This window comes from Bos javanicus, chromosome 1 (genome assembly GCF_032452875.1).
Source record: "Bos javanicus breed banteng chromosome 1, ARS-OSU_banteng_1.0, whole genome shotgun sequence".
NCBI lineage: Eukaryota > Metazoa > Chordata > Mammalia > Artiodactyla > Bovidae > Bos > Bos javanicus.
This window is the reverse complement of record NC_083868.1, coordinates 127,108,412-127,123,535: the sequence shown is the minus strand read 5'-3', so window position 1 is coordinate 127,123,535 and position 15,124 is coordinate 127,108,412. Positions and strand designations below refer to the sequence as shown.

At 40.3% G+C, this 15,124-nt stretch overlaps 1 protein-coding gene and 1 non-coding gene across 2 annotated transcripts in view; one reads left to right on the top strand and one right to left on the bottom strand.

Moving 5' to 3' along the window:
• The window catches only part of LOC133249441 (uncharacterized), a 60,887-nt gene that overhangs the window by 28,325 nt on the left and 17,438 nt on the right, over positions 1-15,124 (top strand). Inside the window, exon 8 of the mRNA XM_061419882.1 lies at positions 6,063-6,198. Within this exon, the coding sequence (XP_061275866.1) occupies positions 6,063-6,198 (136 nt within the window). The remainder of the gene's footprint in view (positions 1-6,062; positions 6,199-15,124) is intronic.
• LOC133255132 (U6 spliceosomal RNA) lies at positions 12,802-12,903 on the bottom strand. Its single transcript, XR_009738893.1, has one exon. It is a non-coding gene; the product is annotated as a U6 spliceosomal RNA (small nuclear RNA).

The window sequence follows — 15,124 nt, the reverse complement described above, 5'->3', positions numbered from 1 at the left end:
AAGTCAAGATGTAATCTTCAAAACAGCTTTATTAGTTCCAAGTCAGGAAATTACTGGTTATAATCCAGAAATTGTTTTACTCAAGATTTTATCCTGAGTGATAGCTAGACAATGGAATCTTTGTGGACAGGTTCCAAGGTCCAAGGTGTGAATCACCCAACACTAATTACACTTTGCTTCCTTAAGTCCTGCAATCAATAGGATTTATATTCTGGCTGATAAACCTCTGGTAATCACACAGAAAATCGCACATGCTCCTTGTTGATGGAAATAAGCTGTTTTAATAAGTTTAAAAAGACAAAAGCCAACTTCAAGAAGAAGGTCCTACCGGGACCTGGCATCCACAGATGAACACTGAGTAATGGTTCGCATTCTGATGCCCACCGGAATGAGTGATACCCATCTGTTGGTCTCAGAAGAGGCTAGATGGGAATTTCTGGCTCCATAAAAATTTACACTTGATCTTTGGATGTGGGCTCATATGGGAAACAGCTCTCTCTGGAAGGAATGGGGCTTCCCAGGTGGGGCTAGTGGTAAAGAACCTGCCTGCCAATGCAGGAGGAGAAAGAGACACAGGTTTGATCCCTGGGTGGGGAAGATTTCCTGGAGGAGGGCATGGAAGCCCACTCTAGTATTCTTGCCTGGATAATTCCACAGACAGAGGAGCCTGGCAGGCTACAGTCCACAGGGTCACAAAGAATCGGACACAGCTGAAGCGATTTAGCACAGCACAGCACAGCAGCTGGAAGGAATGAGAAGAGGTTCATCAGCTGTGAAAGAGAGAGCATTCTAGGCAAAGGGAAGGGAAGTGAAGTGAAGTGGAGTCGAGTCGCTCAGTCGTGTCCAACTCTTTGCGACCCGTGTCCAACTCTTTGCGACCCCATGGACTGTAACCTACCAGGCTTCTCCATCCATGAGATTTTCCAGGCAAGAGTACTTGAGTGGGTTGCTATTTCCTTCTCCAAGGCAAAGGGAACCAGGTGAGAAAAGGCTCGGGGTGAAAGTGCCTGGAGTGTTCAGCATCTGGAAAGTGTGACATTCACTGCAGAGTGATTATGGGGAGAGGGCTGGAGGCCAGTGGACACATATGGCCAAAAGCCACAAATGTTGTTAAGGAACAGGACTTTCTTCTGTGTGCAGAGGGGGAGCCATGATGCATTTGGAACAAGACAGTGACATAATAAGAGCTGGATTTTTAAAAAGAACCTCCAGCAGCTTTGCAGCACTTGTTTTAGAGATGGACATCAGGACAATGGGAGACTAGTTTAGAGGTTTTTACAGATCAGGCAAAAGAAGATAGAGGGCAGAACTGAGACTGCAGTGATGGAAATATAGAGTCTAGATATATTTAGGAAGGAGAACTGACAGGACCTAGTGAGGGTGGTAAGAAAGGTTCTGAAATCAGGAATAGCTGGGGAATCTCAGAGATTAATTGAAGAGAAAATGGGAGGAAGCTCAAGGTAGGGCAAGTCTACATTGGATCTGTGGTATGGCTCCCTGGTGAGGCATGCAGTTGTCAGAAACATGTATCTGATCCTCAGGGAGGCACTGGCAGAAGTGGGGACATTTTATACCTGGAGGTTCTCCATCAGGTTGGACCCATCCCAGGATTTCAATGACACACAATCCAGAAATGAAGCTGGAAAGTTAGGCAGTAATATTTGCTGTGCACTACATGACTCTGCAATCTTTATTCCACCATGCTTCCCAGTCAGTCTTCACAATGCATTTAGGATATGAGTGCATGTGTGCGTTCCAAGTCACTTTGGCTGTGTCTCTTTGCAACCCTATGGACTGTAGCCCGCCAGGCTCCTCTGTCCATGGGATTCTCCAGGAAGAATACTGGAGTGGGTTGTCATGCCCTCCTCTAAGGGATCTTCCTGACCCAGGGATCGAACCTATGTCTCTATGTCTCCTGCATTGGCAGGCAGGTTCTTTACCACTAGTGCCAACTGGGAAGCCCAGGATATGAGTATTATGATCTATATGTCAGCAATGGGGACATTTAGGTTCAGAGAAGTTAAGTGACTTTCTGGGGAGTCACACAGCATTTTTCAGAGAGGTTTCAAACCTGGAGATTCTTCTCATTTCAGTACACCATTCTGTCGCAGGCACAGCAGGCATTGCTATTCCACTACTAAGGTCTCTGAGACAGAGGAGGGTCAATTAAAGTGCTCATTGTTGGTGAGCTTGTTTTTGTTTAAAGAGGTGTAAGATTAGGTAAAACTAGGCTGGAGTGAATACAGCTGGGGTGGATCAAGTATTACCAGGAGCTGAGCATGGACTCACTCTTACTCCAAGAAATTTGTTTCCCATTCAAAGAAGAGAATTTGATTCTGCTTGAAATTTAGTTAGGGTCTTGGAGCAGGAAGTCCCCTGACCTAAGGCAGCATTAGCCTTCCTACCCTCTAACAGGGCATGTGGGACTCCCTAGAGGTCTAAATTCTGGAGAGTGCCTTGGACTAGCACTTTCTAAACTGGTTATTTTTCATGGGCCCAGATGACATTATTACCTCTCTTACCAGTTGGAGTGAGATTTGGATTGTTTTATCCATGGGAATGCAAGCTGGACCAGGACAATAACAAGCTGGGGAGCCTCCTTCCTCTCCAGTTGCACACATTAATGCCACGCTGGCTCAGTGCAGGATGATGACTGACTGAGACCATTTTGTTTCTTTCCTTGCAAAGCTGAGCAGCTGCACAGGAATTTGGCCTTTGGCCTTGGCCCCCTTGGCCTCATGCTTCCTCACTGCTGCTTTCTGGCATGCCAGGAGTGGGCAAACAGAAATGAGTGCCACCTGCAATCAGTATCCACATTGTTAATCATTCTGGGTAGTCAACTTCTCAAAGGCATTTGTATTTGTGAAGAGATGTCAAAAACAGAAAAATCATACTTTCTTCATGTTCATGAGTTGTGTGTCTCAAGGCATTATTAACTATACCAGGCTTGGAAATACAATGAATGGTGAGATAAAATTTTCTACAACAGGATTACACTTATTCATTGATTCACTCATTTATTCAAGAAACAGTTATTAAATACCTATGGTGTGCCAGATGCTGTGCTAGGACATTGGCACTGTTATATTATTCATAATGGCTGTCATTAGCTATCATTCTCATACCCTGAATGTAAGGACAAATGAGGGGTGGACCAGTTAGGCTTATCTTCAGTAAAACTAAAGGATAGGCTAGTTGTCATCCCTCCAACTATGTCTTGAAGGAAAATAAATCCTATTTCCTTTAGTAACTCAGCAGATTACATTTATATCCAAATAAACCAATTGGATCTTTTCTAAAAGCATGCTTTTATTTTTAAATTGGCAAGCTAGAATGATCCAATGTCCAGATTTGTCATGTTTCCCTAAAAAGTCAGTTATCTTTCATGACTTGAAAACATACCCTGAGTTATCATCCACTCTCGTCTCTTCTTCGCTCATCCCACACACTAGGTAATGTACTCCCTCAGCTTCATGAGGGCAGGAAGTTCTGTCTCTTTTGCTCCCTGTTAAATTCCCAGCAGCTAGAACTGTGGCTGGCACATAATAAGAGCTCAAAAATATTTGTTGAATGCTGAATGAATTCAAGAACAGAAGAGTCCCATCCAGCCCTGGGGTTAGATTCTCAAGTCAGTACCTCAGGCAAAATTAGTATGAGCTTTTTTTTTTTTTTTCTGGATGCACAGCTTGTGGGATCTTAGTTCCTGACTAGGAATTGAACCCCAGGCCATGGCAATGAAAACACTGAGTCCTAACCACTAGAGTGCCAGGAAATTCCTTAAATAAGCCTTTAAAATCTCCCTTTTCATTTCTTCATTCCTTCTTTTTCTTTTGGTCAGGCGGCATGTGGGAATCTTAGTTTCCCCACCAGGATCCAACCCACACCCCCTGCATTGGAAGTGCAGAGTCTTAACCACCAGACCACCAGGAAAGTCCCTAAATGAGCCTTTATAATCCTTTGAATCGCCAACACAAGACAGTGTATAGATATATGTTATCTCTAAGTTCCATGCATTTTCTTCCTGACTTTGGAACAGGTCACTGGTGTTCAGTCAAGCCTCTCGTGAAGTAGTTGGCTGTGATTCCCAGGGTCAGTGCACACAAAGCATTTACCTACAAACTCTTGGAGGCCCCAGGGGAAGCCATCAGCTTCCTAACTGGAGATTTAGCTCTCTCATCTCACACTTATGAGTGGATAAACCAGCATTATATCCATAACTCTTTTCTCTTTCTCTATCTCCTTCCTGTTTTTTTTTTTCCTTTGCCAAACTCCTAAACTTATAAATCAAATGTGAATATGATACTGTGAATCAACTGCACTCCAATAAAAATTAAATACCCCCCCAAAATGTGAATTTTGTGAAAGCTGTATAGAACGAGGGTGAACCAGGCTCCAGGACCACTGAACTCAGGCAGGATGGTTCTTTCTTCAAATTTGTCCTTCTAGAACTCAAAAAATGTGATAACTTTGCAAGCTCTTTTAGAGGGCTGAATCCTTGTATTAAGTTGGTGCAAAAGTAATTGCAGTTTTGCATTATTGAAATTTGCCATTTCATATTGGAATACATTCTTAAATAAATGTGGTTATGTTCAGTTCAGTTCAGTTCAGTCACTCAGTCATGTCCGACTCTTTGTGACCCCATGAATTGCAGCACGCCAGGCCTCCCTGTCCATCACTAACTCCTGGAGTTCACTCAGACTCACGTCCATCACGTCGGTGATGCCATCCAGCCATCTCATCCTCTGTCGTCCCCTTCTCCTCCTGCCCCCAATCCCTCCCAGCATCAGAGTCTTTTCCAATGAGTCAACTCTTCGCATGAGGTGGCCAAAGTACTGGAGTTTCAGCTTTAGCATCATTCCTTCCAAAGAACACCCAGGATTGATCTCCTTTAGAATGGACTGGTTGGATCTCCTTGCAGTCCAAGGGACTCTCAAGAGTCTTCTCCAACACCACAGTTCAAAAGCATCAATTCTTCAGCGCTCAGCTTTCTTCACAGTTAAATAAGTGTTATACATCATTTTAATGTGTATTTCTTTCTTTTTGTTTATTTGCCAATGACTTATTACTAGCTGTTCATTTTATATTTATTTTAGACTATGGAAATTATGTTAGACAAAAAGCAAATTTGAACAATTTTCTTATTCGAGTTCAAAATGAGTCACAAAGTAGCAGAGACAAGTCACAACATCAACAATGCATTTGGCTCAGGAACTGCTAACATACAGTATTCAAGAACTTTTGCAAAGGTGACGAGAGCCTTAAAGATGAGGAACATAGTGGCTGGCCGTTGGAAATTGACAGCGACCAACTGAGAGGACCATCGAAGCTGATCCTCTTACAACTACATGAGAAATTGTCAAAGAACTCAGCGTCACCTATTCTACAGTCATTCAGCATTTGAAGCAAATTTGAAAAGTGAAAAAGCTTGTTAAGTTGGTGCCTCATGAACTGACCACAAATCAAAAAGTCATCGTTTTGAAGAGTCATCACTTATTCTACACAATAATGAACCATTTCTCAATGGGATTGTGATGTGTGACAAAAAGTGGATTGTATACAACAATCAGCAATGACTACCTCAGTGGCTGGACCAAGAAGAAGCTCCAAAGCACTTGCCAAAACCAAACTTGCACCCAAAAAACAGTCATGGTCACTGTTTGGTGGTCTGCTGCCTGTCTGATCCACTGCTGCTGCTGCTAAGTCGCATCAGTCGTGTCCGACTTGGTGCGACCCCATAGATGGCAGCCCACCAGGCTCCCCCGTCCCTGGGATTCTCCAGGCAAGAACACTGGAGTGGGTTGCCATTTCCTTCTCCAATGCAGGAAAGTGAAAAGTGAAAGTGATGTCGCTCAGTTGTGTCTGACTCTTAGCGACCTCATGGACTGCAGCCTACCAGGCTCCTCTGTTCATGGGATTTTCCAGGCAAGAGTACTAAAGTGAGGTGCCATTGCCTTCTCCGACACAAGTTAGATCAGTATAATCTTAAAAATTAAAATCAATTAAGGTGGTGAAATGGGAGAACTATTGTCTAAAAATAATCAAATACTCTGGTCTTTCTACAGGAATCAAGAAAAAAATTAAAGATTTGACTGAAACTGGTCCTTGGTTAGTGAAGTTGTATTTAGCAGATAATGGTATAGATGGAAAGGGAAAAGAAGGAGAAAATGACTTGTTGGAATTAACTCAAATATTAACATGGTGAGTAGAAAACTAAAATGGTTTATTTGTTCACCTTCCAAAATGAGGTGCTTGGGTTAAATCATGGGGACAATCATTTAATTGCAGCTTGTGAGTTGTGCCAAGTGAGATTTTCAGCTGACAGGAAAGCAGTGATCCATCTTGTCATTGGTACCTGATCTGTGGGAAGGCCTGAAATCATGAAAATGGCATGGCAGATAGTTGTATGTTAGCCCACAAATGGGTCTTGAAGACCTCATTAGAAGCCCCATTTTAAAAAATTGACAACTAAGGCAAGGCAAGAGGTATGACTTCCAGATTTTTCTTCCCTATGGTCAGGATATAATGTAAATCTAAGCAATGTGACGTGAGGAAGAAAGGCAGCCTACTCAAGAGTGAACACTCCTTTGTGTTTGATTACAAAATTGTCCCAATCTCCTTAAAAGGAGAAAGAGCTACTCTTGGAAGCTTCTAGAAAACAGAATATTTCCTTGCCGCTTTTATCTTCCCACCCTTGATTGTCTCCCTGTCCACTCTCCTGAAAATGCATGCCCAGTAGGCCAAGCCATAAGTGAGCATGGGTAGCCCTGTGAGAAAGCTTTCTGGATTGGCTCTTAGGACAGTTATCCATCTTAGGACATCAGTAGTTATAGCATCTTGGGGCAATCAAGGGCAATAGAGCATAGCCAAGATTTGGGGCTTGAGGGCTTGATTGAAGACTATTTTTAAAAAATAATTATTTGTATATTTATTTTTTTTGTCTGCAGTCGTTCTTCGTTGCTGTGCACAGGCTTCAATAGTTGTGATCTGCAGGCTCTGGAGCTCAGCCTCAGTGGTTGTGGTGCAGGGGTTTAGTTGCCCCATGGGATATTAGTTCCCAGACGAAGGATCCAACCCACATCCTCTGTGTTGGAAGGCTAATTCTTAACCACTGAATCACCAGGGAAGTCCCTATTTATAAAGTAATAAATTCCTTCTCTAATGTATTTTCTTATTCAGGAAGGATGAGATTTACAACTTGGATAACTTTGCTGGTATTTTTTATAGTAAATATATTAGTAAACTTAGTTTTGTTAACCCATAGTACAACACTAGATTTGCTATATTCTAATGTATTATCCTTTTAGTATATTGCTAACATTTTGTTAAGCATTTTTGCATTGGACTTCCCTGGTGGTCCAGTGGTTAAGAATCAGGAGACAACAGGTTCAATCCCTCATCTGGGAAGATTCCATGTACTATGGGGCAGCTAAGCCCATGTGCCATAACTACTGCGCCCACACTCTAGAGCACGTACTCAACAAAAAGAGAAGCCACCATGGTGAGAAGCCCTTATGCTGCAGCAGAGACTAGCCCCTGCTCACCACAACTAGGAAAAAGCCCATGCACAGCAGTGAAAATATTTTTTTAATTAAAAAAAGAAAATAACTTTTGTGTCTATGTTCATGAAGAATGTTAGTCTATACTTCTCTTGTAATGTCTTCAGCCAGTATTGGGGATCAGGGTAATTCTGGCCTCACAGAATGAGTTAGGAAGTGTTTCCTCCTCTTCTACTTAATGAAATAAGTCGTGTAGAATTCACATTATTTCATCTCTAAATATTTGCTAAAATTCAATGATGAAGATATCTGGACTTAGAGTTTTCTTTATGGAAAGATATTTAAACTACAACTTCAATTTTTTAATCGACAGATGGCTGTTCTGGCTTTTTTTTTTTTTTTTTTGAGTAAAACTTTGTGTCTTTTCAAGAAATTTGTTCATGTCATTTAACTTTTCAAATGTATTGGTATCAAGTTATTCATATATTTTCTTATAATCTTTTTCATGTGGGATCTGTAGTGATATCACTTCTTCCATGTTTGAAATTCTTGATTTGTTTTCTCCTTTCCAATTAATCTGATTGGAAATTTGTCAGTTTTATTGATCTTTACAAAAAAACAACTTCTGGCTTTTTCTGATGTTAATCTTTATTCAATTTCCTTGATCTATTCTTTTTTATCATTTCTTTTATCCTGCTTACCTTGGGTATAATATGCTCTCCTCTCTTTCTAGTTTATTAAGGTAGAGGTTTAAGTTATTGACTTTAAACCTTTTTAATTCAAATATAAATATTTATATTAATGCTAAGTATACTCAATATGCCAGCAAATTTGGAAAACTCAGCAGTGGCCACAGGATTGGAAAAGGTCAGTTTTCATTCCAAACCCAAAGAAAGGCAAGCCAAAGAGTGCTCAAACTACTGCACAATTGCACTCATCTGCATGCTAGCAAAGTAATGCTCAAAATTCTCCAAGCCAGGCTTCAGCAATACGTGAACTGTAAACTTCCAGATGTTCAAGCTGGATTTAGAAAAGGCAGAGGAACCAAAGATCAAATTGCCAACATCTGCTGGATCATTGAAAAAGCAAGAAAGTTCTAGAAAAACATCTATTTCTGCTTTATTGACTATGCCAAAGCCTTTGACTGTGTGGATCACAATAAACTGTGGAAAATTCTGAAAGAGATGGAAATACCAGACCACCTGACCTGCCTCTTGAGAAATCTGTATGCAGGTCAGGAAGCAACAGTTACAACTAGATATGGAACAACAGATTGGTTCCAAATCGGGAAAGGAGTATGTCAAGGCTGTATATTGTCACCCTGCTTATTTAACTTATGTGCAGAGTACATCATGAGAAACACTGGGCTGGAAGAAGCACAAGCTGGAATCAAGATTGCCAGGAGAAATATCAATAACCTCAGATACACAGATGACACCACCCTTATGGCAGAAAGTGAAGAAGAACTAAAGAGCCTCTTGATGAAAGTGAAAGAGAGTGAAAAAGTTGGCTTAAAGCTCAACATTCAGAAAACTAAGATCATGGCATCCAGTCCCATCACTTCATGGCAAATAGATGGGGAAACAGTGGAAACAGTGGCTGACTTTATTTTTTTGGGCTACAAAATCACTGCAGATAGTGACTGCAGCCATGAAATTAAAAGACACTTATTCCTTGGAAGGAAAGTTATGACCAACCTAGACAGCATATTAAAAAGCAAACATTACTTTGCCAACAATGGTCTATCTAGTCAAGGCTATGGTTTTTCCAGTAGTCATGTATGGATGTGAGAGTTGGACTATAAAGAAAGCTGAGCACCGAAAAATTGATGCTTTTGAACTGAGGTATTGGAGAAGACTCTTGAGAGTCCCTTGGACTGCAAGGAGATCCAACCAGTCCATCCTAAAGGAGACCAATCTTGGGTGTTCATTGGAAGAACTGATGTTGAAGCTGAAACTCCAATACTTTGGCCACCTGATGCGAAGACCTGACTCATTTGAAAAGACCTTGATGCTGTGAAAGATTGAGGGCAGGAGGAGAAGGGGACGACGGAGGATGAGATGGTTGAATGGCATCACCAACTCAATGGACATGAGTTTGGGTAAACTCCGGGAGTTGGTGATGGACAGGGAGGTCTGGCGTGCTGCGATTCATGGGGTCACAAAGAGTCGGACATGACTGAGTGACTGAAATGAACTGAACTGAACTGATGTATTCTTTTGTTGCATCCTACAAATTTTGATATATTGTATCTTTATTGTTATTCAACTCAAGCTGTTTTCTAATTGCCCTCTTGATTTCTTCTTTGACCTATGGATTATTAGAAGAGGGCTGTTTAGTTTTCACATATTTGTTAAATTTTCATATTTTTTTTGGTTGATTTCTAAGTAAATTCTGCTGTGGGTGGAAAACATACCAGTTTTATGACCCAACTGATCAAAATTTATGATCAATTTTGGTAAATCTTCCATGTGCACTTGAAAAGAATGTGTATTCTGCTATTATTGGAGGAAAATATTCCATAAATGTCAGTTAGGTCAAGCTGGTCAGCAGTGTTGCTCAAGTGTTGTAACATCTGCTATATCTTTACAAATTTTCTGTTAACTTGCTCTATCAATTATTGAGATCGAGATAATTGTAATTTTAAAAGTATCAATATATCATCAAATTTGGAAAGCTCGGCACTGGCCACAGGACTGAAAAAGGTCAGTTTTCATTCCAATCCCAAAGAAGGACAATGTCAAAGAATGTTCATACTACCATACAATTGTGCTCATTTCATATGCTAGCAAGGTTATGCTCAAAATCCTTCAAGCTAGGCTTGAGCAGTGTGTGAACCAAGAACTTCCAGATGTACAAGCTGGGTTTCAAAGTGGCAGAGGAATCAGAGAGCAAATTGCCAACATTCCTTGGATCATTAAGAAAGCAAGGAAGTTCCAGAAAAAAAACATCTACTTCTGCCTCAATTGACTGTGATAAGCCTTTGACTATGTGGATCACAACAAACTGGAGAATTCTTAAAGACATGGGAGTACCAGACCACCTTATCTGTCTTGTGAGAAACCTATATGTGGGTCAAGAAGGAACAGTTAGAACTGGACATGACGGAGAAGGTGATGGCACCCCACTCCAGTACTCTTGCCTGGAAAATCCCATGGACGGAGGAGCCTGGTAGGCTGCAGTCCACGGGGTCGCTAAGAGTCAGACACGACTGAGCGACTTCCCTTTCACTTTTCACTTTCCTGCATTGGAGAAGGAAATGGCAACCCACTCCAGTGTTCTTGCCTGGAGAATCCCAGGGACGGTGGAGCCTGGTGGGCTGCCATCTATGGGGTCACACAGAGTCGGACACGACTGAAGTGACTTAGTAGCAGCAGTGTTTATATGTTAATCTCAAACTCCTAATTTATCCCTTTCTCCACTTCCCTGTTTGGTAAACATAGGTTTATTTTCTATGTCTGTAAGTCTATTTCTGTTTTGTAAATAAATTTACTTGTATCATTTTTCTTAAAAAAAAAAAAAGAACTGGACATGAAACAACTTACTGGTTTAAAATGGGAAAGGAGTACAACAAGGTTGTATAATGTCACCTTGTTCATTTAACTTATTTGCAGAGAACATCATGCAAAATACCAGGCTGGATGAATCACAAGGTGGAATCAAGATTACTGTAAGAAATATCAACAATCTTAGATATGCAGATGATACACTTTAATGGTAGAAAGTGAAGAGGAACTGAAGAGCCTCTTGATGAGGCTGAAAGAGGACAGTGAAAAAGATGGCTTGAAACTCAACATTAATAAAAGCTAAGATTTGGTCATCTGGTCCCATCACTTTATGGCAAACAGAAGGGAGAAAAGTGGAAACAGATTTTTTTCTCTTGGGCTCCAAAATCACTGCAGACAGTGACTACAGCCACAAAGTTAAAAGACACTTGTTCCTTGAAAGGAAAGCTGTGACAAACCTAGACAGCATATTAAAAAGCAGAGACATCACTTTGCCAACAAAGGTCCATATAGTTAAAGCCATGGTTTTTCCAGTAGTTATGTATGGATGTATGAGCTGGATCATGAAGGCTGAGTGCCAAAGAATTGATGCTTTCGAATTGTGGTGCTGGAGGACTCTTAAGAGTCCCTTGGACTTCAAGGAGGTCAGACCAGTCAATCCTCTAGGAAATCAACCCTGAATATTCATTGGAAAGACTGATGCTGAAGTTCCAGTACTTTGGCCACCCGATACAAAGAGCTGATTCATTGGAAAAGCCCCTGATGCTGGGAAACATTGAAGGCAAAAGGAGACTAGAACAGCAGAGGATAAGATGGTTAGATAGCATCACTTACTCAATGAACATGAATTTGGGCAAACTCCAGGAGATAGCGGAGGACAGAGGAGCCTGGCATGCTGCAGTCTATGAGATTGCAAAGAGTCGGACATGACTTAGAGACTGAACAACAACAACAAATATCTCCTTGCAGTTTAATCAATTTTACTGCATGTATTTTGAAGCACTGTTATTAGCTGCATGAACTTTTAGGGTTCTTAAGTCTCTTGCAGAATTGACCCTTATTATCATTATGAAATCCCTAGTAATATTTTTCTCTTATCTCTGGTCTTATTCCCATCTCTGAAATCTAACTTGACTAATATTAATATATCCACTCCAATCTTCTTTAGATTGATATTAGCATGATATATCTGTCTCTGTCGTTTTACTTTTAGCCTATCTATATTTTTTTATCTAAATTCTTATAAACAGCAGATAGTTGAGATCTTATTTTTTTAAAAACCTATTTGGACAATCTTTGTCTTTTAACTGTTTTTTATCTAGACAGCTATATTTAATATGATTATCAATATGACTGGATTTTAACATACCATCATGTTATTTGTTTTCTTTGTCGTATGTGGGTTTTTTTTCTGTTCAATTTAAAGTATATTTCTGTTTTTGGATTGAATAATATTTATAATTCCATTTTTATCTCTTTTATTGTTCCATTAGCTATACTTTTTTTTTAGTGATTGCACACTATTCATTTTAGTTTATCACAATTTACCTTCAAATAATGTACTATTTCACTTATAGTTTAAAAATCTTACATTTCCATTCCCTCTCATTCTTTGTTTTACTGTTATCATATATTTTACTGTTATAAATCCCCAAACATATTATCATTATACTTGTTTTAAGCAGTTAATATTTTCTTAAAAAGAAGGGTAAGTCTTTTATACCTATTCACACATTTACCATTTCTAGTCTTCTTCATTCCTTTGGATGTATCCAAATTTCTCTCTGGTATCATTTTCCTTTTTTTTTTAACATTTTATGTATTTGTGCCTCATCTTTATTCAGGGGCCATGCTAATCTCTGTTGTTCCAATTTTAGTATATGTGTTGCCAAAGACAACACTAGTATCATTTTCCTTTGATCTGAAGGACTTTTTTTATAGATTTATTATAGTCCTGACCTACTTGTGATGACTTCTCTGAGTTTTAGTATGTGTGGTATGTTTGCCTTCATTTTTTAAGATTTTTTTCCTGGATATAGAATACTTGGCTGACAGTTAATACTTTCAAGATGTTGCTCCACTGTCTTCTGCTTACATTGTTTCTGAAAAGAAGTCTGCAGTTACTTTTATCTTTTTTCTTTTGAACATAATTTGTCTTTTTCTTTGGCTGCTTTTAAGACTTTCTCTTTACTGCTCTAGTGACCTACAACATCAACTCATAAAGACAGCTTAGCCCAAACTTAATATCCATGGCCTTTGTATCATTCATCTTCTCTGGGGTTTTTTAGTCTCACTCTATCTCATGGGTTATTTTCTGGTGTGACTTCTGAAATGAGCTGCATATTCACCTCAAGGATAGCTCCCCTCCATATTTCTCCATCTGCAGGTCTAACACTCATTTTCCTTCTTCACCTCTATGAGTTCTGACAGGCTGATGCCCTGGAAGTAGAAGCACCATCTTCACAACCCTCCACCCGCACTCTGGCAAGTCCAGTTCTGCGCCAGCTGTAGACCAAGTTGGAGGATGAGCAAACAGGCTCCAGGAGCACTTTGGAGAACAGATTTATGGCTCCTCACCTTTTATCATTGAATGTCCTGAGGATTTACAAAGGAGGAGCTCAGTGGATGAATGAGGAGGCAAGGGACTTGTGAGGGGGCCTGCTAGCAAAATCAGCTCCATGGGTCTGCTTAATTAAATGTTTACTTGGGGTGGCTTATGCATATGCATTTATGTTGGGGTAAGATTTGGTGATTGAGATCGTGGGGCACTAACCAACTGCCTGCCTCCTGGCACTATGCACCCTTGGTAGCACCCAGGTCTAGCCTCACCTTCAGATTAGCTGATCCAGGGTCAAGAGATATGCCTTTTGTGTGTGATGAGTCTTTACCTAACTCTGCTGCTTAAGCCTACCCCAAAAGGCAGTATCAGAGGATTTGACTTCAAGGCAGAAACTCAAATGCTGGTTTGGGTGCAGGAACCCTGCTGGTTCCCCATCTCATGAACCACACCTCCCTCTGACCAGGATTCCTTTAATAGTGGTCTATAGGGCTGACAGAACAATATAATTACTTAACGCTGACTGTCAGATTTTACCTTCTTCTCTGACCACACTAAACGTGACAACAGGAACTGACTACAGAATTTGTAGGGACCCCGTGCAAATGGAAACTCATGGGCCCTTGTTCAAATATTATTAAGCATTTCAAGAGGATGACAGAGCACTTAACCAAGTGGGGAGCCCTTCTGAGCACAGGGTCCTGTGTAGCTGCTGGCCGTGTGTGACAGGGTTATAAATACAACTTAACAATGTGCACCAGGACCAGGAATTCCTTTTGCATCTTTTTGTTTTTTTTAGTTCTGACACTAAATACTTAGATCTCTTTGTTCTCTTTTTTAAACTGCAAATATTAAGAGCTACTGAAAATTAAAACATTTTCTTGGTATATTTGAATCATACTTCATGGTTATTATTTTTAATATTTAATCAAACTGTAAATATTAAGAACTAATGAAAATTCAAACATTTCCTTGGTATATTTGAATCATACTTCATGGTTATTTTCAAGCAAACTGCCTACGTTCACATCCCTGTGTCACAATTTAATCTCAGGCAAGTTAAATAACTTCTCTGTATTTCAGTCCCTCATTTGTAAAATCGGGGATAATAACAATCTCTAACTAAAGAGATTGTTGTAGGGTAAATGAGATCATATATGAGGTGCTAAATGTAGTGCCTAAGGCTCCAACTAGCACCTGTATATGAGTTAGAAAAAGTGCCCCTTTGGGTAGAGAAATTAAAAGGCACTTCCTCTCACCAGTGAGTCAGAGGAAGTTATCCCTTCTAGGTCTATGCTTCATGCCCAGGACTTGGCAAACAGACCTTGGCTGGCTTTCAGCCCCACTCATACCCTTGGAACGCCCCATTGTGCCAAGCACAGTACTTAAACATGTGGGTGGCCATGATCATATCTGATGCATAGTGAATGCTCCGTAAATCCAAAGCATAGTGGTTAAATCCATGGCATCCGGAATCAGACCTAGATATAGAATGGTTGAGTTGTAAAATTTGTCTTCAACACCCTCCATTCTCCTTTGGTGCTTCTCTTTCTCCGTTTCCTCCT